Here is a 22,925-nt window from a genome sequence, read left to right on the forward strand (position 1 = left end):
TGACCACCACACACACACACCCCGCCCTCCCTGCCCGTTAGCCCACAGCTGACAACAACTCCCAGGAATTGATTTTTTTCTCGCCTCTGTCTTGTAGAAACGTCCTCTTGCAGGCTTTTATTTTTTCCCCTGACCGTCTCTTTCAAGGCGTTCTGACAATCCACTGATTCAACCGACAGAAAATCGATCCAATCTCATCTAAGTCGGCGTTCTCTCGGCTCATATCTTGACATCTTGACTGCCTCAAGGAGGTGGAGGAACACAGGTTTGTCTGTTTCACACACTCAGACACAAACACAGGAAGACGTAGTGCATCTCATTGTTTTCTGGAGGTTTATCTCAGACTCAGCCAACCCAGGAAAGGTCCGCTGGGTCGTGTGATTATTTTCTTTTTTGTTAAATGTTCTGATGGGGCGGCGAGGGGGTCACTTCTGTTCACCAACTTAGAGACTTGATGGAGCAGAAAGCTGACAAAAGAGATTCACCTTTGACATGAAAACTCAGAAGTCCTCCACTCTGTCTCTAACAAAATCTCCTATGACTCACCAAACGCCTCCAGTCCTCACTGAGGGACTGTTGGCCTCCAGGGGTCGGTTAATTAAAGAGATCGACCTCCCAATCATTCCCACGATGTCTAAATGTTTCAGTTGTTGGTGTACGATTATATTTCTGCATGATTTAAAGCTTGGTGATTAATCTAATTTTACTTTAAGTGATGATTTTTAGCATCCAAAATGAATGAAAACTATAATCAGACATTGTGCACCAACTGTACATCTGGGGCGGCTGTGGCTCAGTGGTAGAGTGGGTCATAAGGTTTGGTAGTTTATCCAAAGCTCTTGCAGTCTAGACGTCAACATGGCCTTGGACAAGCCGCCGGTATGTGAATGTGGTATGAAAGGGTCAATGTGACATGTAGTGTAGATTTTTGTTGATTCGTCGCCCTTCATATCGTTATCCAAAGATTGAACAATCTTATTGCACATCACATGTTTTTCTCACATGGTGAAGCACTAATGTGAATGCAGATATCACCTTGGTTATAAGACAACAGGTTAAAAGAGCCAAGCTGGGTTCATATGAGGGCTGTCACGCTGGGAAGGTCCAATTAATCGGTAGGGTTCTAATAGAAAGGTTTTAATCTCTTCATAAAGATAAAACACATCCTTCAGTTCATAATATGATTGTTATGGTGGATTTGTGACTGTTGCTCCGTGTCTGTCTTTTAAAACCGACTTGTAAACACCCCCAACACAGGTTGGAATGAAAGCCACATATTGATTGTAAACGTGGAAACATGGGTCAGCAGATGTCTTTTCTTATTTGATTTCCCACAAAGCGGCCACACATTTCAGGTTTTCTGTTATCAGTGCTCCATAAAAGGCTTTTTGTATTTCTGGAGTCAACAAAACTGTAGCCCTGCACAAAGTGTGATTTCAGAAGCGCTACAGTAAAGATTCAGATAAAAAAATGAATGCAGATGATGTTCACATAATCTTTTTTTTGTATGTCTGTGGTGAGTTTGTGCGTTTGTGCAGGGCTCTGAGCGTCACAGGTTGACACAGACTCACGACTTTGATCAAGCAGGCAACTTATCCTTCCATGTTGGACGTCTAATGAGAGCGGAGCGCTTTGAGGATAGAGGACAGCTTTGATCATCGGCTAATTGTCCATCAACTTTTCTCTGCATTTCCCTCAAATCTGAACAAAGCAGCGCTCGCCACAAGAGACGGCGGGTCACCAAACAAAAGGTCAGGGATTCCCGACATGAACACATTACCTGTGCAGACTGTGGAGAGGTGCAGCGGCATCTGTTTATGAGAACTTCAGCACGTATGACTGATAAAAAGAGTTGTCAACGAATTTGATAATCGATTTTATTGTGAAATACGTTAATAGGTAAAGGCACAAAATAACCTACAGCCGACCCCCTGGTTTTCTGAACAATAATGACCTCATAGAGTAACACTACAGCTCATTGTTGACTTTCATTGTCCTCTGCTGCGATGATGTGTTTTTAACGATGAAGCCATGAATAGATTTTGTGAATAAACAACAAAGTGTTAAACAGCCTCTGTCCATGCACAGTCACAGTTTGGATTCTAGTTGTTTTTGGAAACTCTGCCAAATTGAATTTTGTTCTGGGCCAAACTCCTGCTCTTTAAATGTACTTGGAAAGGCTGCCTGATGGCCCAAATATTGGCCCAATTAATTTCACTAATTTCTCCAGCAATGACGGCCAAAGTGTGGCTGCTTTGCATAATTCATGGAGCCGATAAACCCACAGTGTGTGGACGTCTCTTCTCCACAGCATTCTGGATGATATATGTCAGCTCTGAGCAGATCTGTAGGCCAGTCTGACAGACGCTCAAACTCAAATGCCAACGACATTATAACTATAAATGTGAAATGCTGTAAGCTATCATTCAAGGCGCCTGAGCATGCTTTACTTTGGGTTTATGTGGGGCACATCAGACTTTTAACAAGGCTTCTGTGCATTAAAAAAGTCAAACTGAGAGGGATCATATATTCTTCCTGCCTGAGGTCTCGTCTGCAGAAATGAACCATAATGTGACAAGCAGGTCAGAGTGATCAGGAAACCACTTCTGCTCTTTAATTCAATGCACTAACTTATGTTCCTCTATGGTTTTATCCATCTAAATGCACAGGATGCACGTTAAACCAACGATGAGGTAAAGCAGAGGATTATTTTAGAGCTGAGACAGACGAGCGCTGTGGGAGGAAGAAGACGACAGATAGCGACGGAGACAACAGGCGACAGGAGAGCCAATGAATGCTAATTAACTCAACCGTCAGCGCGCACACCAGCAGAGCCTCGTTACAAAAAGACACAAACAACAATCACCACAGAATGTAGGGAAAAAACACCAAACAGTCAAGCAACAAGATTCTTTTTCCTTTCATTTTACACTTTTCAGATTTCTACTACAGATGAATCCTACGCTGAGAGTTGAAGGTAAAGATACGGAGCGAGGCTGCAATCTGTCAGAGCATCTCAATCTGCAACCACTATAGTTTTCATTTATTCCAACAGAAGTAACCACGTCCAAGGAATAAAACACCACCAGTACAAAAAGCAAGACTTCATAATGAGAGAATAGATTTTGAAAAGGTGTGTTTGTTTTGTGATGTTTGGGCATCTTGTCGAAGGCAGAGGGTTCAGGGTTTAGGGTTTGAGTAAGAAACATGGATGTCGTCGACGTAACAAGTGAAGCTGTAGTGAAATGTTCAAAGAATTTAAGTGGAAACTACCAGAACTACAGCTGAGGTCTGTGATAAGAAGCAGGTTTCACATACCTATAAAAAAACCTTTGGTTATTAAGCTTCACTAATCTGAAGAACAGCTTTGCTCTAAGCGTTCTAAAGATGGTTAAAAACACAGAAAATAAACGTATTGTTTCTACGAGTGCATTCGACAACATGAACAAAGGTTGCACCATTTGACCATATGGCTTCTGCGGTGTGTCACTCAATCAGTACCACTGTGTGTCAACTCAAGACAAGCTGTGCCAAGACTTCATAGTGCAAGCTGTTCATGAGTCAGCAGTAGTTCACTTTGTCGACACGTTAGGGCCCGTGTCCGTAAATGCCATTTTTTGCCCTGGAATCAACCACAACCTCAGTTTCAGAGCGATAAAAGTCGCTAAGACTACGAAAGTTAACCTCCACTTCCATCAGTAATGACCATGAGCTGTATTTCCGATATGTGTGCTTAATATTTCCTTATATTCAAGGAAATATCACCAAGAAAACATAATGGTGGCTGTATCCAGCTTGACAAATCGCCATCAACTTTGGGAAGTCTTCTCCTTCCATAAAACCTAATGAAAGCATATCACTACTCACTATTTTGTTATTAGCAGGCTAATCTAATCAAAATGTGCTAACAAGGCTAGCACATGTTGTTTTTATGATACCAGCTAATGGCCGACATAGTACATTTGTAACAGAGTGTTCTGTGTGTTTTATGCTCTCCCCTGTTGAGGTTTAGACACAGGAGATTTGATTGGTCACCATGCTCCACATTTATACAGGTTGATCAGTAACCTGAAGTGAACGACTGCCCTCAAACTAATCCTGAAAAGTTCCCTAACTAGTCCCGTTTCATCTTTGTGTCTACAGCTCTATCAGCCCCCTGATGATGAACTGACAGTTGACACACAAAGGGTGCCGCTCTTGCTGCTCTTCCTCTATCTGCACCAAATATCTCGACTTGCTGCATTCATCATAAAGCCTCCTCCCCAGCTGCCTGCCTGAGCGTCATACAGATCTCTAAAGCAGTGTCGTCATCACAGAGGTTTTTTTGTTCCCCTGTGAAGGTGTGTTATTGGATTTCTGTCTCCCCCGAGGACGGGTGCAGAGCTGGTGAGTAAGGATAAAAAGAAGCAGAGAGGCACTGACGAAGCTTTTTGTAGGAACTGGAGCTGAGGGGGGGGCTGTTTGTAATCCTCATGGACAGTCTGTGTGAACATTACACAGCTTTACGGACTGAACGCAGACCAGACACACCAACAAATCATGTTGGCAGGGAACAGGCCCGGTTTAGTACGATTTGTTTTTCACGTTACTCTGGATACTTTCATACACACACCATATGCAGTCATATGCAGTGCAGTCTGATGGCTTTGTACCTCTTCCACAGGAAACATTTACATGTCAAACAGACGTGATGACTAACACAGGTAATTGCTGCATTCGAGTGACTGCTGAAAAATCAGCACTTTCAATGCCAGTAGATTTATTCACTCGTGAAAGTCAAACTGAAGCATCTTGGTTTTTAGAAAACTCAACATCGAAAGGAGTTAAAGTATCCATGAAGGTGGCCTGGCAGTTGTGTCGCACGTCCCATGTGTGGAGTCCATGGAACTCGCCACAGCGACCATGGGTTCGAGTCCGACGTCAGCCCTTTGCTGCGTGTCATCCCCCTGCTCTCTCCTCCCAACATTTCCTGTCTCTCTTCAGCTGTAATAACTCCAAAACGGCCCAAAAGTAACTTAAAATAGTAGTTTGAAAGTCGATCTAATGGGAGAGTGGCGTCTTTCTCTCGTGTCCACAGAGCACCCCCCGGTCGCCTGTTTTCAGCACTATGTAACTTTGGCAGTCTCTGAAGCTCAGGGCAAGATGATAGAGCACAAAACTTTTTGTTTTACCAAAGACAGAGTGGAGAACCTTTGTAGCCCCTGGGGGAATTTGCCTACAGAGCCTTAAAAACGCAATAAAAACGAGCTTGTCCAGTTTGTTCTCATTTCATACGGACGATGCTCCTCCCCAACACTGAGAGTGTCTCCATGAAAGGTGAAAGCTATGGACAGTTTTAGAAGTCAGTGGGGAAGTAGGTTTTAACTTGCGTGAGAAGGAGAGATGGTCATGTAAGCTGTTGCAGAGTTATTTTTTATTAAACGGTCAATAACTATGACAGTAAAAATCACATTTTTATTCCAGAAAAGTTACAAAGGAGTCTGACGAAAACCAAGACATAAATGTAGTTCAGATTTATCTCACTGCTTTTATTATTATTATTATTAGTGTAAATAGTGTAAATCCACATATTGCACGGTGCCTGACAGACACTACACAACATCAGCAGATGGATTAAACTGACCAGGTTGTTGTCTTTTAATTCTTCTAATATAATGATGTGTTTATTCCACCTTGACTTTTCTCAAACGGGACAGATGGACGATGGCTCTACCTGCTGTGGCTCAGCAGGAAGACGGGTGATTGTCCTCTAATATCAGGGTCGGTGGTCGATCCCTCGCTGCACCTGTCCAGGTGTCAACATGTCCTTGAGTGAGAACCCCACAATAATCCCTGCGACCAAACCAGTGCTAGGCACACATACAGTTGCAAGAAAAAGTATGTGAACCCTTTGGAATTTCTTATTTTTCTGCATAAATTGGCCATAAAATGTGTTCTGATCTTCATCTAAGTCACAACAATAGACAAACACAGTCTGCTTAAACTAACACCACACAAACAATTATATGTTTTCATGTTTTTGTTGAACACAACATGTAAACATTCACAGTGCAGGGTGGAAAAAGTATGTGAACCCTTGGATTTAATAACTTGTTGACCCTCCTTTGGCAGCAATAACCTCAACCAAACGTTTCCTGTAGTTGCAGATCAGACCTGCACATCGGTCAGGAGGAATGTTGGACCATTCCTCTTTACAAAACTGTTTCAGTTCAGCAATATTCTTGGGATGTCTGGTGTGAATCGCTCTCTTGAGGTCATGCCACAGCATCTCTATCGGGTTGAGGTCAGGACTCTGACTGGGCCACTCCAGAAGGCGTATTTTCTTCTGTTGAAGCCATTCTGTTGTTGATTTACTTCTGTGCTTTGGGTCGTTGTCCTGTTGCATCACCCATCTTTTGTTGAGCTTCAATTGGTGGACAGATGGTCTTAAGTTTTCCTGCCTTGATAAACTTGGGAATTCATTTTTCCGTCGATGATAGCAATCTGTCCAGGCCCTGACGCAGCAAAGCAGCCCCAAACCACGATGCCCCCTCCACCATACTTCACAGTTGGGATGAGGTTTTGATGTTGGTGTGCTGTGCCTTTTTTTCTCCACACAGTGTTGTGTGTTCCTTCCAAACAACTCAACTTTGGTTTCATCTGTCCACAGGATGTTTTGCCGGTAGTGCTGTCTAATTTGTCTTCCCGTGGACTGATGAACGTCGAGGCTTTTAGAGAGTCTTTTGTAACCCTTTCCAGCTTTATGCAAGTCAACAATTCTTAATCGTAGGTCTTCTGAGAGCTCTTTTGTTCGAGGTATGGTTCACATCAGGCAATGCTTCTTGAGAGTACCAAACTCAAAACGTAAGTGTGTTTTTTTATAGGGCAGGGCAGCTTTAACCAACACCTCCAATCTCGTCTCATTGATTGGACTCCAGGTTGGCTGACTCCTGACTCCAATTGGCTCTTGGAGAAGTCATTAGCCTAGGGGTTCACATACTTTTTCCACCCTGCACTGTGAATGTTTACATGTTGTGTTCAACAAAAACATGAAAACATGTCATTATTTGTGTTGTATTAGTTTAAGCAGACTGTGTTTGTCTAGAGTTGAGACTTAGATGAAGATCAGAACACATTTTGCTGGCTTTTCATGGCCCTGAAACAAAAGACAAATAATTGATGTAAGGGGGAAAATGTACGGCAGCCGGGCAAAGTGGCCAAGTGTCCAGGGCCCAGCAAGACCAGAACCCAGGGCCCTGACCAATGGTGCATATAGCTTCCTTAAACTCACCGTCCACAAACAAGCGCCTAGTTCCTTCAATTTACAGCAACATCTGCCAAACAGCTTCCGGTCTCGACTAGTGTCTTCTAACCACGCCCAGCGTCACTTGTTAACGTCCTCTGTGAACTGCTATGACATCTTCACCAGGTTTCATGAATCTGTTTTCCATTTTGAGCCAAACTTAAAATGCTAGCACAACATCCCTACATCCAGTGTTGCCTTGCTCTGCTTCTGATTGGCTTCTAAAGTTGGTATGAGTGAGAGTGAGAGCTGCGTTACTCACACACATACCACACCCAGAACAAATTCCCACATTGTGTTATTTTAATTTCCCCTCACAGCCTCATTCTGGAGATCTGGCCAAGATACTTTAAACCCTGTGAAAATATTAGTCAGGCTCTACCTGCAACATCTCCCCCCAGGTGGGAAGATTTCACATTAGAACTTCTAATTGACTTCTCTCTGCACTGTCACCTTAAAAAGCCCCAAACCTCAGCATGCCTCTGCAAAACAAACTGCAAGACCCGACATTTCTGTGGAAAACCTGATACTCCATGGAGCAATCCAACACAGCATATATCCCTCAGCGTCTCGTCATTTTGCTCTTAAAAAAGCAGATTCACAAAAGGGTCAGATTACAGTGACTCGAGGATTTAGATTTCTCTCCCATGTCCTGAAAACAGCGACTTCAACCTTCTGCAGCTACATGTGAGGACCAGGGGAATTTAGCTTTAAGGTACATGAATTCAACTCTATGATAATGTCATCTATCTGCACGCCGGCTCGTCTCACACCTCCTATCACCCCCACTCACACGGACAGAGCAGCTCCATTAGACTTACTATTTCTGAGAATAGATTCATCTCTTCGGAGGCAGAGAAACTATCAGGCATCAAGCGCTCTGAAAAAATGGATTTGAAAGTCAAGGGGGGGGGGGGGGGCGGCTTCTAATACGCAGAAATGAAAGGTGATGTACTCCAGAAAAATATTCCCTGAGCGTTGACTGAAAGCCGCAAAGCCAGAGGGTGCAAATTGAACTGGCACCGTCCTTTACAAGCATCAGCTGTGATGTTCATTACCTCTGGCTCTGCTGCCACCGCTAAACTCTGCATGTTCTGTAAACTCACCCAAAAGCCAGATTAGACATCCCAAAAACAAACTTTACATCATTAACAGAACTCAGCCTGGACTCCGGACAGATATGAGGCTCATCAGCTCGTTCTAATGAAGACGATAACACGGGGGAGTTTCAGGATCTCATGCCAAAAGAAGCGATGATAAGACGGTGATCTAGGAAAGCCACCACATCGTCTGCTAACAGGGAACTTGTAATAACTCAAAGGAAATCCAGCCAGGAGAAGCACAAAGTATCATGTTTATTTCTTGATTAATCAATTGTTTCATACGTTGAATAAAGTTTAGGCCATCTTCCAATTTCTTACTAGCTGTATTAATAAGAATTACAGCAAATTAAAAACTGTGGAAATTTCACAGGTAGCTTCAGCCAAACACAATTAGTCATATTGCAGTAACCATTCCCAGGTCAACACCAAATTATGTGGTTTTACCATTTGAGTGATTAATCTGTTCCGAGGGTTTCTGCTCTCTTTTTTAAATCAGAAGTTTACAAATGAAAGGTCCAATCAGTGAGATGTGTAGAGAGTGAGATGATAAAGGTATCTTACTCTCTGATCATTAAGGAAACATGCTATGTTGAAGTGCTGGCTTCTCTGACAACAATGCAGCAGCCAGTATGTCCTCCTTCTAACTTTAGATTCTGCTCCTGAATGCTCTGGATTTGTTTGGACCAGAGAAGGTAGGCGCTTTTAAGACACACCCCCACACGGCCGTTTTGGACGCCCCTCGGTTTGTCAGATATGAGAGCAGTTATCAGGTCAACAGGTGTTGCAGCGATGGAAGCGGTCAAGAGAAGTGGTTCAGATAGAAGTGATTGTACCCGACCTAAAAAGCCTCTGCATGTTTCTAATAAGCTCCACGAGCAGAAACGTGCTCAAACTAGGATCAATATTGGAGATGCTTTTGAACACTGGAGAGAGGTTAGAACACAGAAAGGTTTACAGACCCATTTTAAACACTAGGTGTCAGAGTCACATACTGCTCCTTTAAATAGCAAGTCATTAAAAATACCGCTCATCTCATCTTTTTTTTTAAAACACAACCTGTGTGAAATGAGTCAAAGATAGTCATGAAAATTATAAGTTATTAAATAATTATTTTCAGCTATACATAATGACTCTAATTGTCAACGCCTCTTTTAGATTAGCACTTTATTCCCAGTTATTAAAGTATATAATCAAATTTGTCTTCTTTTATTTCTTGTTGAACAGGATCAAAATGTGATCTTGTGTATTTTTCTTCTTCATACACGTACCGTCCTCTGCAGTACATCAGTTCAAAAACGTGGGGTGAAGATAAGACAGCGAGCCATTGACCAACCACAGTTTGCATGAAAAGCAGACACGGGGACAGTGACAGCTGAGGGTGCATAGTAATGGCATCAGAGCCACATTTCCACTGCCCACTGGTTCAGTGTTATTGCTGGGTTTTGTGTTGGCTCTGTCCTGAGGGGCTGAGGATGTTTGCTGTGTGTCGCTGACTGTCACGCCCTCTGACAGAACAACGCAGCGCCCAGATGGCACAGCTTATCTGTATGCTGCGCTGCTCCAAGGACAGAGGCACCCGGCTGCAACCTCTCTGAGGATGTATGTCAGACAGGAAGAGTGGCCTCAGAAACCTGTTGCTGACTGTAACACCTCCACCACCTTTTACCTGAGTCTGTCAAATAATGCACACAAAACCCCTCGTGTTTATAGAAAGTACCTCTGACAGGGTAGACACTTTTCCATGCTTTAAGGCAATACATTTAGCAGGAATTCAACTGGTGATGATATTGTCACAGTCTTACCATTGGTGCTAGGCTTGGTGAACACTGACTGCTGCGTTACTAACTGGTCTTTAAACTTCTGAACTGTCTGGGTTCATACAGTTGAATAGCAGGGATCTATCTTGTAACATTTCTGCGGTCTTGAAATTCTGTTTCAAATCGCTCTTCTTTGGAGAGGCTAAGCTTCTACTTTGAATTTGAGAAAATAATATTCCATCGACTCTGGTTGAAAATGATGCATCGTTATGCCTTCTGTCATGTTAGTTGTTTTTGAGTTGAGCTAGCTAACTGAATAATTGGACGGCTGTCAACTTCCACTCACTCTCACGCCCAACAAGTTGATGCTACATCGCTAGGCAACGTGCCCAGAGTGCCGCCATACGTCGTGCTTAAATTTGCCTTGAAGTGAATCTGAGGGTACATGATTGGAAGGATAGTGCAGACAGGGAACTGATGATACACTTTTAATACATGAGATTTTCATTGACAGGAACTCATGGCCAAGCCCAGGGGAGACTGACCTACCCAGCAGGCATTGGGGTATTTTGCAGACAAGTGTGAAGCAGGTGGGATGAGAGTCAGCCCCTCCAAGTCTGAGACCACGGGTCATTGGTTTATTTTTAATGCTTGTTAAGCCTTTGGGGATACATGTTCTTTGTATTTGCAGTGCATTTCTGTAATGGGCGGCTTTGGCTCAGCTGGTAGAGTCGTCGCCTCTCAATCGAAAGGTTGAGGGGCAAAATGGTTGAGGGTTGAAAGGTTGAGGGGCAAAATGAACTTGAACTGCAGAAGAACCCAACCGAAAGGTTGAGGGTTCGATCCCCAGCTGAGCAACATGTCCGATGTGTCCTTGGGCAAGACACTTAACCCCACATTGCTCCCGCTGCTACTGTGGCGGTGTATGAATGGATTAGTGTTGTACCTACTCTATGATGTAAGTTGCTTTGGATAAAAGCGTCTGCTCAGTGAATTGTAACACTGTAACATTTCCATATTTGTACTTGTGTGTGTTTTTTTAAATTTACATCATTTCTGAATTTGCAGCCTTTTTTCCACCAAACTAAAAGGAAATGATTTAAACAAAGAAAAGAGAAACAACAAACCATTACAAAATATTTGGACTTTGCAGCACTTTTGCACTGAAACAAAGAGAAACTACAAACAATGCAAAATAAAGCCACTAGCTATGCTCTTTTACAGCCATTATAATGTGTAACATACATTGAATAAGCGTGAAAACCTTCTTCGAGCTGCCTTCCTTGTTATCCCGTCGTCCTGAATGTGAGTGCAGGCAAACACTCCGAGGGGCCCGGAGAGGTCTCCCCTGCTATGACGCGAATGGTAACACGAGAGAGGTGTGATGATGTGTGAACATGACACAAAGCCCTTCAACCATCATCGCCCGTCCTCTAACCTCTGGGACGAGAAGGCCTGAGTCAGCTCAGCTGAGTTCTGCACAGATGGAGGCGATCTGCTCTCTTAACCACCAGCTGGAGGAGGGGAGAGGGGGTCTGAGGCAGGTGGTGTGTGCTGATGAATAGACATACAGTAATGATAATATAACCACTACTCAGGAGTTTGATGGTAGCCATATAAAAGCTTATGGGTCAGAACACGACACAATACGGGGTTCATGGTTCAAAGGATGATTAAGGTTGGAACAAAATGAACTTGAACTGCAGAAGAACCCAAATTAAGACATTTTGAGAAAGGCAGAAACTGTGCATTTCTAAAATACATTTAGTTAAACGTCGAGAGCAGAATGTGTGTGTTTCTTTTTTTGCAGATGGTGCAGGCTGTAAGACATCGCAGAAGACGAAGGGCCGGAGGACTAACATTGCCTAATGTGAGCTATATAGTCAGTGGCATCTTTTAAATCACTTCATAAAACTCACTTTTATAGACTTTATATTTTATTTGATTTTTCCTTTAAAGATCTATCCCTTCCTTTTATCAATTTTATTGATTTTAACCTTTTTATTTTTCTCTTCTTTAAATGTATCCCTTCCTGTATTCATTTTACTGCTCTTAGTTTTTTTTAAATTCCTACTCCTTTTATGGTTTAACTCTTTTAGCTCTCTGTTGCTTCATTCATTTATTCTTTTTGTCTTCATTCTGTGTTTACAGCCTGTGATGTAATGTCGTCCCACTCTCCCTCAATTTGAATGTTGTTCTCTCCTGGTTTATTTTAATCTAATTTTCCTTCACTGTACTGAACTGCCTCTCCATACCTGCCTGTTGAATCTATATTATTCCTGTTATTTGCATTTTTACAATTTTGCCCTCTCTGTTGATCTCTGTTCTGTTGTCATGTTGCACTTTGTATACATTTGTTTTTAAAGATGCTATATAAATAAAGCTATTATTTATTATCATTCTATATCTATAAAGTGAAACATGTATTTAACAACAGGCCCTGGTGTTCTGAATTGGACGAACCAATTCCTCTAGAAATAAGGGAGGCAGACAGTGACCGTCATAATCTGCATCTCAAAAATGACTTTGGTGATCTGTTTGTTTTTTTAAGGCCAAAGAACATTTTTCCCTCGGATTGGAAAGTCCATTTGTTCCCCTTAAGATGCACTCTGCTATCAGCTCTCTACAAGCTGAGTAAAATCTGAAAAGATCATATTCAGAAACATCAAAAGATCCAGCCCTTACACACTTCATTTGAAGCGGGAGAGTCGGGTAAATCTGGCCTGCATATCTTGTGGTATTTACCCCGCCTTTACAGAAATCAACCGCTGACAGACAGGTGAGTATTACTGACTTCACCTTGCTGGGTTTAGTGCCCGGTGCAGACATGAACTTTTTCAGGGAGACTGAGTTTTTGCCGTAACTTTCTAAGAGTAGCAGGCTGTTTTGTAGAACTGAGCTGGGAGAAATACAGATGATGAAAGCATTTTTAACTTTATCCCCTTGAGATTTACATATAATCAAACATTGTTTTTGATGCTCGGCATTTTTCAGCAACAAGTACCTCTCTGTACATCAGTTTTTATTGTTAGTGGTGAAGCCCGCCAGACGCACAGTGCATTCAAATCACCTGCTGACCGAGGTAAATGGCAGAGCATCGTTCAGACACAGTGTGTCATTATCAATCAGGAGAATAAAGCAAAAGTAGATGATCACATTTTTCAAGGAGAGACACAATGAACGTCCCTGAGTTTTTATGAAAATCAGCCAACAGAGGAAGTCTCGAACCGAGGCTACTTCACCTTCAGAAGAATGCACAGACTTTTTTTCAATTTGCAGTTAGTATGACTAATGGCCTTTTTCTTATGGCTGTAATCAATGTTGTTCACCAGGAACAGAGATGAGAATACATACCTGATGACGCACACGCCTCAAAAAAACGATACTGAAATTGACGTCTGAGTGCTAAAGAAGAAAAAAAACCAATAGCTGTTATTGCTCAGAGCAGGGTCTTTCTAGCAGCTCAGGCATTTTATCCGCTGCTCTCAGATGTGCTGCTGCAGGGCTGCTGCAGGCATGTCTGCACATGCTGGTTAGCTAAATTGTTAAAAGGCTGAACCTGCCTTGGCCAATGCTGAAAATACTCTTAACAAGCTGCGGGTGTGTTCACTCAGTCCACACTATGAAATCAAAACTGTAAAGTTGACTTTAAGCTTCTGGGTAATTAATTTAAGGCCTACTTCTTAAAAGCAACCTCAAAGACAACATGTTCTCCACTGATTGGACAGTTTCTATTACTTCATTTATCATTACCAATGCATCTTCAGAGCCATTAAATCCTCGAGTTCTTTAGTTCTATATGAACCAAAGAACTTGAGGATTTACTGTAAATAAAAACCCACTTTCATGTCTTTCCATTTACTAAAGTGTCACAAAGACGGTCGTGTTGAGTTGCATTAAAGGTAAAAATATACAAAACACAGATATCAAATATATAGTCCTTTAATATCCTTGACTAAAAAACGAAGTCAAACTCCTTCTGGTTTTGTTGTTCTTAACTCTGTGTTCACTGGTGTTGTAGTCAAGACCACACTAACCGAGACCAAGACATACCTGAGACCAGAAAGCTCCAAGACCGAGATCAAGACCAAAGCAGGGTGAGACTGAGAGAAGACCAAGACCATAAATATCTCTGACAAATCCTCATCTTGGGTGCAGGTGGCGTGTCACACTCTTAGACCGTAACACCGGGAAGGTTGCGGCCGTAACCGGGGGATAAAAATCAAACTACAAAAGAATTGAAGTTATTTATTCTTTTAGAAAGAGGTGGTGGTCTTGTCCGGTCTCGATATTAAATCTGGAGTCCGTCCAGTCTGAGACCGAGACAAGACTGAGTAAAAATGCTTTTGAGAGGTAACCATGACCCTTCAAAAGGTGGTCTCGAGACCGGTTTTCAGACCAAGTCCGATTTCAAGAGCGGCCCTCCCCAGGAAGCCCTGCAGGGTTCAGCCAGGAGAGCTGGCCAATCGGAAGAGAGTGGGCACGTGGGGAGGCGGGCCTTAAAGAGACAGCTGCTGAACGTTTCAGGAAGAAGATTTTAAGTTGCAAATAATGCAAAGCTGCTCTTTAGGTTTCACACACTGACAACATGAAATGGGAACATGAGGACAATATGGAACAAACTGTACATTTGAAGCAGCAAAAAATACACAACCAAATTCAGCTTTCTGCCGTTACTTAAGGAGCACTATTTGAATCCTAAGAGAGCAGATGGACTGTATGTTACAGATGATGAGAAACAGGTGCAGACAGATTGAACATCTTGTACAGTTCAACACTTTCTAATGGACCTGATGAACCGCCAAAGTTCAGATCAGGATACCAGCACCCGATCCAACACTCACAGTTCAGATCAGGTGAATCTACGTGGTGACGCACATGCTTGTTACCATGGTTGCCATTGATTTGCACACACACACACACACACACACACACACACACACACACACACACACACACACACACACACACACACACACACACACATATATGGCCTATACAGGGTGCTTATTATGAGCATGAACTGTTCACAGTCTGCTGATGGATTTTGTTCATATTCAGTTTCTAAAATTGTTCTTTAACACATTATCTGCAAGGAAAGAAATCTTCCTTTTGGTTCTGTTCACACTTTTCAAACCAGCGGATACAACTTTAAATGCTTAGTCTCCCCTTGAAGCCAAACAATTCAGTCACCAAATGATGTCCTCGTTTCAACAAGTGTGCGCTCCCTTTTTAAAGTCGTGTTGGTCCTGACATTGAATAACAAAAAATCAGGAGCCTGGTGAGTGAACAAAAGGCCGGCGGAGGAACCCTCGCTCACTTCTCATATGTCACAGCCATGACACCTCTCCACACAAAGGAAAACCTCCATGCTGGGAATACATTTCACTGTGATTGAATGTGGGGCAGGAGTCTGCTGCTGCTGACAAAGAGCTGAGGTGGGGGTCTGTTCATGGCCTCGGCTCAGCCTGGGGAGTATATTAAAGCTCACAGTCAGTGTGGAAGCTGCCGAGCTCGCTGGTTTTCAAACAGGGGACAAGGAACTCCCAGAGGGTTTTTGTGGAGTCCCAAAAGGTCCTCTGCAAAGTGACTCTCAGTGTGATGTTATTGTGCGCTACCTCACAAAAGGATATTGCTAGCATTTTAAAAAGCTGGGCCCTATCTTTACATATTTTGGGGTCTATGTTTGTGAACATTTTTAGAAATGCTCCAGTTGACTGATTCATGCAGCAAAATGAGCTGCTTCACAATCCTCGGGGGCAAATGTGCCCAATCAAAGCAGGTCCATTAAAACAAGTTGTTTCAGTCCCTGACAGGATCAGATTGTTGTTCTGAGTGTCTGACAACGTTACAGAAAGGATCCCTGCAGGCCAACTTGTTTTTGGTCTTTGTTGGTTCCGAGCCAGAAACAAAATGTAGCATGGCTTTTTTTCAAAGCCACCAAACTACATTCACTAAAACTGATACCTAACTTCACAGAACACAGGAGCTGCTGGTCTACAGCTGCCTAAGGCCCCATGTCCACCTGGCGTTTTAGCCACTCCGAGCGCTAAACTTGAAAATCTTTCAACTTTTCAGAACGGCTCTGTTGACGTCACCGCCGCTCTTTTCCAAATGTAAGATATTCCCTGTATTTTAGCCTCCTACAGATCATATCTTGTACCCTCATCTTCCTCGCTCCGTGTCTGATCGGGAAAATAAACAATCTAAAATATAAAACATAAATATAAAATATAAAACAGTAAAAAGTAGAGTTTTTCTTCATGCAAACACTCCCAAACACACTTAGTTAAAACTTTTATTATGTTGGATCCAAACAATTATATCCCCATTTCCTAAAAAGTTTGGACATTTATACCCAAAAATGTGACAAATCTGTTGACAATTAACATTCAAACATTCACTTTGAGATGTTCCAAAAGGTGTTTTCTTTTAGCATTTCACAACCTTCTCCAGTCTTTTGTTGCCACTTTCACAACTATTTAAAACATCAACTCCCAGCAGGAGGGGCCCAGTTTGTTGTGTTTACAAACTGCTACAAACATTCACTGACTCCACCGTTAATGTTTTTGTTTTATTTCTGTAACTTAGGATGAGCATGCCAGTGGACAAATCCTGCACTTGTAATATCCGTGTTTTAAATGTTCTTGTTTGCCAACAAGGACTCGGGTGCTTCTAAACTTTCTACTCTCTCGAGTTAAACTCAGAAAACTCAACTTCCACATTCTGCTTCCAGTGGTGGTGATAGAAGGGGGTGAAGGATCAGAAGTTGGACTCATTATCATTCACTCTGGAGCTAAGAGCGTAAAATGTTAATGTGAATATAGATGTAGTCAGCTACACGGTTTTACATAATGGGAGGCATAGACTCTCCCCCTGGGACCTCCTCCAGCACCGGGCCGAACCAACCGGAGACAGCAGCAGGCATGGAGCTCCAAGCAAATAAGATCATCCAGTGACTGATTGTTCAAACACAACGAGTCTTCAAAAGCAATCTCTTTGTCCCGTCTCTGGCCTTGAAAGAATAAAGATGAGTGGTGGGGGGGTGGACTCTGACACATTTCAATTGGCCACTGATGGCTTCAAGGGCAAGCACCAAAGTCAGACACCAGATTTGTGTGGTGGCTGATATGAAGTTTGCAAATGTGCAAACCTGCATTCTTTCTAATGGCCAGCAGGTGGTGTTTACAGGGAGACTTTACGGGCAGTGCACCACATCATATAAATTCCACTCTCCTCGACTTTTTCTGTCTGATGAACTCTGACAAAATATCATCACCATTGGGAAACTAATGGAAATCCATCGTAGCGACGGAGAACTTTGATTCCTGAATGCACTAATAAAACAGTGTTTCCTCTACTGCTCTTTTGAGGTGACGGGCTACCAACCCAACATTACCTCCCACCATCTTAAAAGAAAGTCTCAAAAATAATTTATATTTGGAATGCATGTGATTTATGTGCACCCATATTTTAGAGCATGAGCGTCTTTAATGCGTTTCACTGTCCTGAGCAACGTCTCTAAAAATCTCACCAGTGTATTTGTGTAATTCTGTGGTATCAAGTATCGATATTGTTTGGTTTTTACAAGTACCAAATTACATTTCTGATATTAGGAAGACCCCAGTGGGCCTCAGAAATGTCAAGCAGAGGTCTGCGCCTACACGTTGGTTAATTTCTGTTCACTGGGACAGTTTAACCAGAAGCACTGAGGTCGATGACGTAGCTCTGCTGTTTTTCTGACAGTTCCAGAAGGATTCAGCCTTCAGATTCTTGTTCTCAGAAACCCATAACAGCTCGGTTTGTTGGAGACAATGGCTCGCTGGCAGCACAAGGCTGTTTTGCATTGTCAGAATCTCCAGTGAATGGTGGGTTCAGCTATTTTTTTTTTCTCTCTTTAACTTGGCCCTTAAAAAAAATGCAGTGTTGATAAAATCCTCTTTCTGGCATCAGCTGCCTCGAGAGGCTCTCTTGAGGTGGAGAAAACACGCACAAGTGAGCATGACCGACCCCGCTGAGTAGGAGGGGAGCTCAGCAGGAGGGGTGAAGGGGGGAAATCATCTGTATCCTTTTCTGTTTCACACATTTCCATTTCCAAGAACCCCCAGTGTTCTTACACTCAGCTCTACTTTTTTGTCCAGCTCTCGCCCAGCCTGTGGGTCAGGTGGCCGTCCGAGCCGCTGGGAGACGTTTGAATACATAGCAAACAAGCAACAGGTAGGACGCAGTATTGATCGTGTTGGTGCAGAAGTGGCCGTGGAAAACAAGTCAATAGGGCAAACTGTTTGTACCTGGAGCCGTGCACAAAGGCCGACTTCATAGAAGCAGAGAAGTTGAAATGAAACAAGAGTATGAGAATAAAACGTTTTGATTTGATCAGCGCTTGTTGCTAAAACCCTCTAGACAGAAGATCGCAAACATCACTGATAAACAGGACATTATTGCTCTACCTCTGAAACAGTGGGAAGACATAGCAACAAGTTTACCTCCCTTTTTTTTCTTGCACTTGAAGGACAGACTGCAGCTCACTGAATAAGCATTGTTTAAGCTGGCGGGGGGAAAGTGTATGTTTCTGTGAAAGACATAAGAAAGGTTGGACAATCCTGCGGTTCCTGGAGTGTCCACTAGAGGCTGGCTGCAGAAGCACAGGAAGTCACATACACACCCATTCTAAAAAGCCTGTTTTTACAGCAGAGATGAACATGTTTACAGCCTGGTTCAAAAAACCAAATAGGTGTGATTAGCTCATGTCTGGATGGACACACACTGTACGGGGGGTGAATGTTTTGATGACTCATCAGTTTTGATTTGATGAAGGATAAGAGTTATTCACAATAAGGCGTGTAGCTGACCTGATTGACAGGTGGGCGCGGTGTAACGGTTTGTCAGCCATCATCGGTTTCAAAAGTCAGAAACCGATGGGTGACATGAGCTCCCAAACATTTGTGTGATCAAATATTTCACCAAAACCTCCCAGCCTGGGGCGCTGGTGGCGCAATGGTTAGTGTGCGCGCCCCATGTATCGAGGCAATGGTCCTCCAAGCGGGCGGCCCGGGTTCAAATCCCACCTGTGGCTCCTTTCCCTCATGTCATTCCCCTCTCTCTTTCCCTGATTTCCAACTCTATCCACTGTCCTATCTCTCCATTAAAGGCACAAAAAGCCCAAAAATAAAACCAGCCCTAATTTCAAGGCTAACTTTCTGTTTATATGAAACATTACATTTTCAACCTGCTTTGGAAGTTGTGTCTAAAACTCTAAAACTACAGAAACAGAATAGAATCCTGAGAGAGGGATCAACCGCTGCCCAGAGAGAAGAGCAGCAGACAGAGATGAAGAGGCCGATGTAAATGCAGGAGCACGTGTGGAGAGCCGCTGGGGGGTATTTACCTGGAAGGCCTGCCAGAGCTGATCAGCCACTGAGCTGATTTCAGAGAGGATGTGACGGATGAGAAAGGACTTTGACATGCTGCAACTTCCCAGCGTGATCAGGTACTCCATCAGCTTCTCTGCAGCCTGGAGCTGGAGGGAGGGAAAAAAAACATTATTTCACTGATACAAAGACTTAAGAACCGCCTTTTTACCAAACGTAACATCAACAAGACAAAAATCTGTACATCCTTTGATTCTTATTCTACCAGTCACACACTTCAATAAGTTTGCATTGAAAGTAAGACTGACCCCTCAAGACATGTATTCAACATTACAAGAGTGTTATCAGGATCTTAGTTCGAATCTAGTTTTGCCAACCTCAACCAAACAACTAAAAAGTCAGCCAGGAGTCATGCCAGTTGACATTTTCAAAAACTTTACTCAGGAGTCCGCCATTGTTGTTGTAGTCCAACTACTTGTGCATGACCATTGACTGGACCTGTAATGCACATGTGCAAAAAGTATAACTTTTTAGAGGAACTGCAGATTGCCAGTTATCACAAAAACGATGCAGTTTTTAAAGTTTGCACTCTGGAACTCGTTTTCAAACCTTGCGTCACCCAAAATGCTTTTGTATAAACGAGCAGCCAAATTGCAAGAAGAGGTTTTTCGGCTGAGATCGTTGTTGTTGTGTAAACATGGCCAAAGACTTTATCAAAGGTCTTGTTTTGTCAAACGGAAATCCCAAAACTAAAAAGATGAGGGACTATTTTAAGCGGCGGATTTATCGACATGGACTCGTGCTTTAGTGAGGTTATTCTGGCAGCAGTGAAGTGTATGTTGGACTGAGTCAAAATAAATGACAGTGTGTGTTTGTGGCTAACTGATTTGTTTTCATAGATTTTGAAAAACAATGGAGCTCCATGGAACAGAAAAAGATGAGAAATCAGGCGGTGACACACACAACTAACCGTGTAGATACATTCAGTGTTGGTTTGCCTCTGGGGGTTTGTCGACTGAAGGAAGAATATGAAATATTGGTAGACACAGTTTTTTGGTTGCTACATCCTGAAGTCAAACACAGCCAGCACTCAGTGAGCCGCTCCTGCAGGTTTTAATTTTTCTGATCCGCGAGGGCTTTTGTTTAACATGCACGCTCATATTCAACAACAGGCTGATTCATATTCACTCCGTTTTTCAGATTTTCTGCAGCCAAACATGGCTCCCTCTGTTGTGCTGCCAGCAGGCAGGCTCCACGGCTGCAGCTGAGGAAAAAATGATTTGGCTCAAGGGCGTTTTGACCATTGCTGCCTTTTCAGTCCGGACTGTGAAGTGCAGAAAGGGATGTTTAAAGCTGATCCGATGGGCGTGATTGGTTGTTTTCTTCAGGGATAAAGAGAGAGGGGGGATGAGAGAAAAAACAGATCACAGAATTCAATTTGTTTGGTAATGCCTCTGCTGCTGATTGCCCCAGGGCTGCATGATATGAGGACATTATGGGAAATTGTCTGTCTGATTATCCTATCAACAGATGAATTCATAATTTGAAACAACTGAAGGGAGGAGGTTGTTGTTCAGTTTCCCCAAAACAGATCGTCTCTGGCTGGAGATTGATGAGGCCCTCTCTTCAGCCTAAAGAGACCAGTTTCTTACTTAGTAGGGACGACTGTCGTTAGGATTTTATCAACACCAACACTGCTGATGGACACAGATAATTATCAACACTCTTATCAATACTACTCTTCATCATTTTGTGCAAAAAATAAAGGCATGAAATATTGGGTCCGATGTGTCCTTGGCCAAGACACTTAACCCCAAGTTGCTCCCTCTGCTCATATGGACAATGTCTAATTTAATCCTGTAGCCTGGCGTGAATCTGTCAGTAACAACCCTCGGGTTTATCACTGGAGTTAATGAGCAGCATCTCCCTGTTAATCGTGACAAACAGAGCGACAGCTGTCTGAACGATCCTCTGCAGGTTTCATTTTGTTAGAACTAGTTTGAAAAATGAAAAAGAAAAACGGTTTGATTTTCAGTGGATCGTTCTCGTGCTGTGCTCATGCTGGTTTCATGTTGGGTCTTTACTTACAAAGAGTACGGCCTGGACCTGCTGTGTTTTTGAAGCGTCTTGAGATAACATCTGTTATGAATCGGCGCTGTACAAATAAAGATTGCTTGATTGATATTGTTATAGCTGAAGGATGCACAAATTAAGATTCTCACCACTGACCCCAAAAGTCTCCGTCTGTGATGTCCGAACAGTTAAACAGAAACTGAAGTCTTCATGGTAGGAGGCTGTTTAAAAAGTCTTCATTTTAGTGACCTCAAAATGTCTTTGAAGAGGCCAAACAGAGAATAAAATGTTTGAGTGGACTCTGAATTTAAAAAAAGAATTTCTACAAATGTCTAAAAAGCACTCAAGCTTTGGTTTCAGCTCCTCGGTGTATTCCTGACTCTCTCTCTCTGACCTCTCAGGTCAACAGATCCAGGTATTCTAGCTTCAGAGCCAAAGATCGGGAGAGGGAGCTTTTATCGGATGTGTCTGTGAGGAGGTGGGCGTTTTTTTTTAGTCTCTCTTCTCTTTCTTTTTTTGAGTTATTGCTGCTTTTTCTTGGACTTAGAAAATATGTTACTTCCAGTAAATTAGATCTGACTGTGAGCGGACTAATGACCTTCAATATATCTTTATGTTTAAACCATTTGTAACACCTGGATAAACCCTTTGACAAACAGACCTCCAGCGGGGGCGGGGCATGATCTTGTTTAGACTACTTTCTTTTTGCAGCTGTATTCTAAGGCGTCATCTTCAACCTCATTTTGATGACCTAATGCTACGGTGCTAGTCGAGGTGAATTTCAGCCTGGCTGCACATCGCTAGTCGTGCAGTTTACACTGAGGCACAGCGGCCCCACAGCCAAAGCGATATATCTTCAAAAAGAAGGTGATGAAAGGCGTACTTCAGCGTTCAGTTAAAGGTTTTTAAACACATGATTTGAGATAGATGTCATGTACAGTAATAAAAGGTCACAAGCCAAGAGGCTACACGGTATGGTGAGGCAGGTGTGAGACACTAAACTCGTCCCCTCTCTGAAAGGTTATTACATGAACTATGTCTGCAGCTGAACACAGAGAGAGAGAGAGTGACATTTGAACGAGGCCACTTGGGATTTAGGATCTGCAATTTCATCGTCTGGGCTCTTCACCCCCGGACAATCTCCTTCCTCCTCGACCGTGACGACTCCTCCAGGTGTGTCTGAGGATCTGACTCAGAAAGGAGAAGCTCTCCTCGTGGAGGTGAGCGGCTCTAAAGGCAGAGGCCTGCCGTCGGCTTTTCTCCTCGAGATGGGACACACTCAGCCTGTGAGCACTCTGCTGACACTTGTAGAGGACTCGTTCAGACGCTTTCTTTGTTT

The 22,925-nt window shown here is 43.0% G+C and overlaps 1 protein-coding gene across 1 annotated transcript in view; it reads right to left on the reverse strand.

Annotated features, from left to right (window-relative positions):
* mei4 (meiosis-specific, MEI4 homolog (S. cerevisiae)) overlaps window positions 1-22,925 on the reverse strand; it is a 49,702-nt gene that overhangs the window by 15,243 nt on the left and 11,534 nt on the right. The window contains exon 2 of the mRNA XM_020657240.3: window positions 19,531-19,662. Within this exon, the coding sequence (XP_020512896.2) occupies window positions 19,531-19,662 (132 nt within the window). The remainder of the gene's footprint in view (window positions 1-19,530; window positions 19,663-22,925) is intronic.

The sequence above is a fragment of the Labrus bergylta genome, chromosome 15 (assembly GCF_963930695.1).
Source record: "Labrus bergylta chromosome 15, fLabBer1.1, whole genome shotgun sequence".
NCBI lineage: Eukaryota > Metazoa > Chordata > Actinopteri > Labriformes > Labridae > Labrus > Labrus bergylta.